The 7,092-nt window shown below is 39.6% G+C and overlaps 1 protein-coding gene across 2 annotated transcripts in view; it reads left to right on the top strand.

The window, feature by feature from the left end:
* Positions 1 to 601: 601 nt before the first annotated feature.
* The window catches only part of sgsm1b (small G protein signaling modulator 1b), a 17,108-nt gene continuing 10,617 nt past the window's right edge, over positions 602 to 7,092 (top strand). Inside the window, exons 1-10 of one of the 2 annotated variants that reach the window (XM_005735206.1) lie at positions 602 to 775; positions 875 to 918; positions 3,169 to 3,244; positions 3,968 to 4,130; positions 4,292 to 4,444; positions 4,772 to 4,839; positions 4,924 to 5,066; positions 5,161 to 5,292; positions 5,477 to 5,601; positions 5,693 to 5,760. In XM_005735206.1, coding sequence (XP_005735263.1) covers positions 769 to 775; positions 875 to 918; positions 3,169 to 3,244; positions 3,968 to 4,130; positions 4,292 to 4,444; positions 4,772 to 4,839; positions 4,924 to 5,066; positions 5,161 to 5,292; positions 5,477 to 5,601; positions 5,693 to 5,760 — 979 coding nt within the window. In that variant the 5' untranslated portion in view covers positions 602 to 768. Of the gene's footprint in view, positions 776 to 840; positions 919 to 3,168; positions 3,245 to 3,967; positions 4,131 to 4,291; positions 4,445 to 4,771; positions 4,840 to 4,923; positions 5,067 to 5,160; positions 5,293 to 5,476; positions 5,602 to 5,692; positions 5,761 to 7,092 lie in introns of those variants that run through there. The other variant, XM_005735205.2, reaches the window with a different exon arrangement.

Consider the following 7,092-nt stretch of genomic DNA (forward strand, 5'->3'; position numbering starts at 1 on the left):
TGTCTATAACTCTGGTGCTCAACCCAAAAATGCATTTACCTTTACAGTTATGGCACCATTTAAGCGGACATAATCAGGCTTTCCATCCAAGAAATAAAAAAAACAAACAAACACAAATTTCCTTAATTTCCGTACTTTTTGTGCCATATATGTATTCTGTATTTGCATTTCTGTATGTCTATATTATCCTCTAGAAAATGTTAACAACTCTGGGAGGTGTGATTTGTACTGGAAACCTAGGCAGTACAAATCACAAATCAAACGTCATCAAGAAATGATATGGAAGAACAAATAAGCAAGTAAATATAATTAACACTGGAAACACGGTATTGCATATCATGGGATGGCACATTCTCATTGATCATTTCCTTGATCATTATGTACAATGCAAGGGGAAAGAAAAGATTGAAAAGATACATTTCCCCACAACCCATTCATTACCTGCATGAATAATAATCGGCCAATGAACATTCTAGGAAAAGTTTCTTATTATATTTTTTTACAGATACATTTTTGACTGTGAGTGCACCTTGCATTTTTTCCCCGCGGGGGAGAGGGGAGACTGTCGTTGTGTACATTAAACGCACAGGGTACTGTGACTTTAAAGGGGTGGTGGTTCACGGTGAGGTAGCAGATAGGTTTGATGTAGTCGTTAAGAACACCTCGTACATCCCGGACTGACTCTCCCTGTAAAGCAGCCTTACCTAAATCACCGTCAAGACCGTCCAGAAAGCTGTGCGTGTCAGCCGCTGCACCCTGTCAGGAGCGATGGGAGGTACCGACGCCGCTATTTCCCTCTTTCGTGAGCGCATCACCATCAATTTCCAAAACAGCATCTGATCAGCATAACTCATTATGTTTTCTCCCGTGGCAGAGGCCGAGACGCGCCAGAAACTGCTGCGCAATGTGAAGAAGGAGGTTGGTGCATTTTATTTCATTTGCGCGCATCACATTTTATGTTTACGGGCGCTATATGCTCAGTGTGTGTGTGTGTGTGTGTGTGTGTGTGTGTGTGTGTGTGGTTATCGTTCATCAGGGCTGACTCCACCGTAGGCCTGTTTATGATAAAACTGACGGTTTATTTTACATAATGTGATTAGACGCAATTAGGCTGCCGGTGGGGCTGTGCAGGATACCGGTCTGTTTGTGACTGCTGGTGGACTGGCGTAAGATGGTGATGACGACGGTGGTGATGGTAATGATGACGATAATACTGATGATGTTGATGGTTTTATATTGTGGAAGAAACCCACCACAATCAGGAAGCCACGCACAGATTGTTTAAGCCTGTTTTCTGGCATATTCTTTTCAACCCACCGCCCTGTTAGTCAGAATTTAAAGGTGTGACCCAACCATCTGCTTAATTTGGCGTTTTTAATAGGTGCTTTTGCAGTAGCTTCTCTTGCTGCCATAATATAGGTTATGACAGCATAAATATGTTTAAATGTATTTGCAAATCAGTCAGAGAAAGCGGCACAATGCACCACCCTTATAAACTGGACAGTGACTCCACGATTCCTCATGCAGGCAAAGAAATATGAAGCTTTTACTCAAGCAGGGTACTTCTAGACCCACTCTGTGTGTGTTCTCCCCCTCACCTGTGACTCATTGCCTCTCAAAAACCTAAGGCACTGATACAGGATCCTGCAGTAAGGAGTGGCTTAGCTGTGATATATAAATCTAAGAAAAACAAAAGCAAAACTGCATTTTAATGTTTCACTTTGCTTTATATAGATGGGTAATTAATACAAAGCGTGCCTTTCATGTTGTTTACTCATGTGAAGGAGAAGGACAGGACAGTCGTGAGGTCTGGTTGCAGCAGCAATAAATAACCCCTGAATTGTGAACATTCAGCAGAATTCCAGCACAATCATATTTAAGCATGGAAGTGATTTTCATCTAATTTCATGGGAGAATGTGTCTAGGGCACTGAGCATCAGTTTAAATTTAGTGCATTTTATTGCTTAATGATACGTTTCTTAGCAGCAGACGTGACTACTTTGTGGATCACGACCAAACAATAAACATTCAGAGAAAATGCCACGCTCAAAAAGTGTAGTCATGATCATGCTCATCTCAGTTTCTTTCTTCTTCTTTTTTAACCTGAACATAATTGCAACTATGACAACAAGCTTGTTCAAAAATATGACATTTATTAAAGTGAAATGGAGAGCAACATTGATTTTTTTTTTTTCAAGGACAGTATATAAGTGTTATTTGAACTGACAACACAGTTTTACAGTAATGTCTGTGGCTTTGTCGAGCTTGACCAAATAACCCCAGATGATGTCACTGAAGCTTTTCTCTCATTTTGCTTGTAGATCACTGTTTATGACACAAACATAGCTTTAAGGTGTGGGTGTTTACTTTATACAGTGCTATTACTAGGTTGATTATTGGAAACATATAATACAGGGAAGTTGGAAATTGACTCATACAATGGGGTAAAAATGTAAATTTTTTTATCTGCTGCTTTGATTGTAGCTATATTGTAAAAGTGTGCTTATTGCAAACTTTGCAGTTTGGCATAGTGTGTTAATAAATTGTTAGTGAATTTATTTACATATTTACGTATTATTTAGATATATTTAGATTATTTAGACCGATTGGCGACCTGTCCAGGGAGCACAGGGTGCACAGAGCCTCTCAACCTACAACACATGAGACAGGCTACTTGCAACCCTTAATTGGATAAGCTAAAAAAAAAAAAAGTAGATGGATGGATGAATGTGTTTAGGAATGCAAGTAGAAAACATCAAGAAACAATTCCTTTTGGAATCACTAGAAAATGTAAACAAAAACTTGAAGGTTTGCTTTTACTGCTTACAATAAATCAGACAAATTGAGGAGATCAGAAATTGCATGTGCTTTACATGCAAAATCATTTGAAGTGTGAAGTGCACGTTGGATGTTGTACAGCACTTGCAATGGCTTTGTAAACTGCAGAAGATGAGGCTATAGTTTTGGTAGTTTTGGTAGTTTTGGCAGCGTACATCAGCAGGATGCTATAACCTGCTTGTAGGAAATGTCTTATGTTGCCATACTGCTGCTTCATCATTACTTTTTCTAACATCACTCGCTTCTGTGCTTCTTGTTTTGTCTTTATCACCTTATGTAACTGTGTCAGACTGATTAAGACGTATCTGACGGTGAACTTCTCTCCTTTAGGTGAAACAAATTATGGAGGAGGCAGTAACGAGGAAATTTGTGCATGCAGACAGCAGCCATATTATATCCTTCTGTGGTAAATGTTTTTCTACTGCCTGCTTTTATTAGATATTTTATTACAATCCATTACTCAGTTAATATTGCAGATGACATGAACAATGTCTTTTCTTTTAGCTATAATCTTTACCTCCAACTAAAAAAGGTATTATAGGTTTTCTGTATTGTATCTAATCTAATAAAAGACATTCAGTTTTAAATAGTACAGTACCGTCCGCCACATCCATACTGACATTTACAGTACAGAATGACGGCTGATTTCACTTTGTGTCAAGCCATATCACCTCCTACGAGTTCATTCTCACAGTGCCCAAAAGTCTGTTCCTAATGATTTCTTTTCATTAGTCGCATCTATTTATAATCAATAAAGTAAAAGGATGAACCTTCAAAGGTGTTGATACTAACAAGGAGTGAGGCGTATATGATTCTCAACACTTATATCCTAGCAACTGTAGGCAGTGTTGACTTCAGCCTGTTTCTCCTTGAGCTACCTGTTCTTGCTTTCGCCTGTTTCTGTAAAAGAAACATGAGACTGAGGCCTTTAACAAAAGGGAGTTGTACTGTGCTTTTTAGAGAAAAATAAAGCTTTAGGCCAAATACAAACATGTCCGCTTCAAATCCATAAAAGATGGATTAGATTAAGTTGAAATAAACAATGTATATATTGATATACCTATATGTTTTATATAAATACAAATCAAATATTTGCTAAGTCTCTGCATGTTTATGTGTGTTTGTATAGCTGTAGTGGAGGCGTGTGTGCTTCATGGATTGAAACGTAGGATTGCAGGCCTGCTGTGCAGTAATAAGGTTGCGGCACTCTTTATGAAGGTGGCAAAAAGCTTTTCCCCTGCTGCGGAGCTCTGTCACAAGGTCCAGGAGCTGGAACAGCTCATTGAAAACAGGTGAAACTTTTATCTGTGGGAGACCACAGACTCTTTCTTATAGTTATTTTCATATATATCGATATATAAACTCTTTTGTGCTATTTTTCATTCCTGTTTCATCCTGTTACATTTTAAGAGCCTATGCAGACATCGTCTGTAAATTTCTTCTTTTGCTTTAGCAAGCAGAACAATTCCTCACTGAGTACTGACCGCAGTCGGCAGTCCAAGTTGGCTAACCTTCCTCCTCAAGCGCTGAAACACCTGTGGATTCGAACTGCCCTGATGGAAAAGCTCCTAGATAAGATTGTCCTGTACTTAGTAGAAAACAGCAGGTAGGATTATCTATATATTTTTTAATCCTTTTGAGGCTTTGGAATGTCTTTTCTTTTCAATGCCACAATTTTTATTTATTTATTTTTTTTGCCATAGGCAGCTGATTTCTATGTATTGTAACTACCAAAGTTTTTAGGCTTCTTTCTCTCATGTGTTCTAATTTGTACCCTCTCTATGGTAATATTAATACATTATCTGTTTGCACAGAAGTCATCAAGAGCTGTGGTATGCAATGAGTAACATGGGGCTGAATTAAAAAACAGTCTTGGTGTTAACGCTATTGTCTTTCCACATGTATACTTGTGTGTTATTATTGTGTGCTTCAGTTCATTCTATGACAAAGAAGCCATGCTGATGGATCCTGTGGATGGACCGATTCTTGCATCCCTATTGGGTACTTTTTTTTTAAACTGTGCTGTCAGTTTATATAGCTACTTATTCGGATGTTTACTTTAAGCCCATTAACCTTGTTTTACAGTTGGCCCCTGTGCTTTGGAGTACACCAAGGTTAAGACTGCAGACCATTTCTGGACTGATCCATCTGCAGATGAGCTTGTACAGAGGCATCGTATTCACAGCGGTCACTGTCGGCAGGATTCCCCCTCCAGAAGACCGGCCTTGGTTAGACAGTCAATAAATTGAATGCTTCCTTGTAAAAACAACCAGCAATAGGCTGTATGCAATTGTGTTTTCTTCTTCTCTTAATCCCTAACAGATCCAAAAGAGACAGTCCAGTGGTAGCATGGATGATCGCCCTCTTATGTGGGTGAGGGAATATGTTGAATCACTTCACCAAAACTCCAGAGCCACACTTCTGTTTGGGAAGAACAATGTCCTGGTCCAGCCGGTATGGATTTTCCTGTCCTTTTCAAAACAACCATACAAAACTAGTTTTATTTATTCATTTTAAGAGAGAGAAAATATTAAGAAAAGCTTGCTTACTCTGTGGGAAACGTGATGCCTCCTGTTAATTTGTTTATATGTAACTGATCTGAATACTACAGCACTAACATTTTGTTTTGTGTGTACAGAGAGATGACATGGAGGCCATTCCAGGCTACCTTTCTCTACATCAAACTGCAGACCTCATGACCCTGAAGTGGACACCAAATCAACTGATGAATGGCAATGTTGGGGAGCTGGACTCTGAAAAAAGGTCAGAAAAAAAAGAGCCCAATCTACTGAGACTTAAATATTGTGTTTACAAAGTTTATTCACTGACCAATATCCATTTGTGTTTCTCTCAGTGTTTACTGGGATTATGCTATGACAATTCGTTTGGAGGAGATTGTGTATCTCCACTGTCATCAGCAAGGTAACTCACCTATTAAAGTACTGGATGCAATGCAAAGTTGTGCCATTTAAAAATTAAATTTAGCCTGTTTCCCCTTCAAAGTTGTCACCTTATGCAGCATTGCAGTGCAGCCCCTTGTTTTAGATTATTCCCTGGAAGCCATATTTGTTCTTTTCCAGTGTGTCAAAATATAATTTGAATTTAATTTAGGGGGAAAGCACAAAGTTGCAGGGAATTCAGTAAGAAACCCAGTTAGAAGGGCATGTAGTAGGTGACATTTGTGTTGCAAAAAAACTTTGCGCAAGATGCGCTATGGTATGCTGGCAGGCTGAATGTTGTCCTTCAGATTGTACGATAAAACTGCAATGACAGTATGATCCTCAGGGAGGAGATTGTTATGGTTCACAACCCTGTGAATGTCTAAAAAAATACCAAGCATGCTCGCGGTCACACTTCTGACCTAATGTACCGCTGATGGGGCTTAAACACTGTGAGCTCTTCAAGCAAAAGCTGCTGGTTTGTATTTGGAGACTCATATCTCCTCTTCAGTGATCAGTAATACATAAATGGCTGATGAGTTTGTCACAGAAGGGGATTTTGTTTTTGTTTTGCTCACATTTGAGGCCCAGAGTAAATTAGGAGATGCATAAATGCACACAATCAGAACAAGACCATATCGTGTCATATCACCTCAATAGAGCAGTAGAGCTCTACTTATAGTTGAATAGGAGGCAGAGCCTTCAGCTTTCAGGATGCTCTTCTGTGGAACCAACTCCCAGTTTGGATTCAGGAGACAGACACCCTCTCTAATTTTTAGATTAGGTTTAAACCTAATGCTTTTTGATAAAGCATGTAGTGAAGGCTGGATCAGGTGACTCTAAATCCTACCGTAGTTGCACTCCAATGAGTCTGGGCTGCTGAGAATTCCCATGATGCACTCATTTTATTTGACTCAGTGTGTGTTTATACAATATTCTGAGTTTAATCATTAGTTATTATTCACCTCTGGCTCTCTTTCACAGTGTTTTTTGTCCTGTCTTTCTCCCATCACCCCCACAGCAGATGGCTTTCCCCTCCCTGAGTCTGGTTCTGCCTGAGCTTTCTTCCTGTTGAAAGGGAGTTGTTCCTTCCCACTGTTGCTCAAAAGGGGTTGGACAAGATTGCTAGCCTGAGGCCTCTGATTCCACCTATTGTTGATCCGGCCATGCATGCTCCTTGCTCAAGTTTATTCCCTGCTTTTGCACCGATTTCTCTGCGTGACTTAGAGGAGTTGGTGCTACATGCTAAGCCCTGTGGCTCCCCAAATGATGTTATTACTCCCCGCTTTCTCCAAAAAGTATTTCCCATCATTGG

This window comes from Pundamilia nyererei, unplaced genomic scaffold (genome assembly GCF_000239375.1).
Source record: "Pundamilia nyererei isolate P.nyererei 1_Seehausen unplaced genomic scaffold, PunNye1.0 scaffold00063, whole genome shotgun sequence".
Lineage (NCBI taxonomy): Eukaryota > Metazoa > Chordata > Actinopteri > Cichliformes > Cichlidae > Pundamilia > Pundamilia nyererei.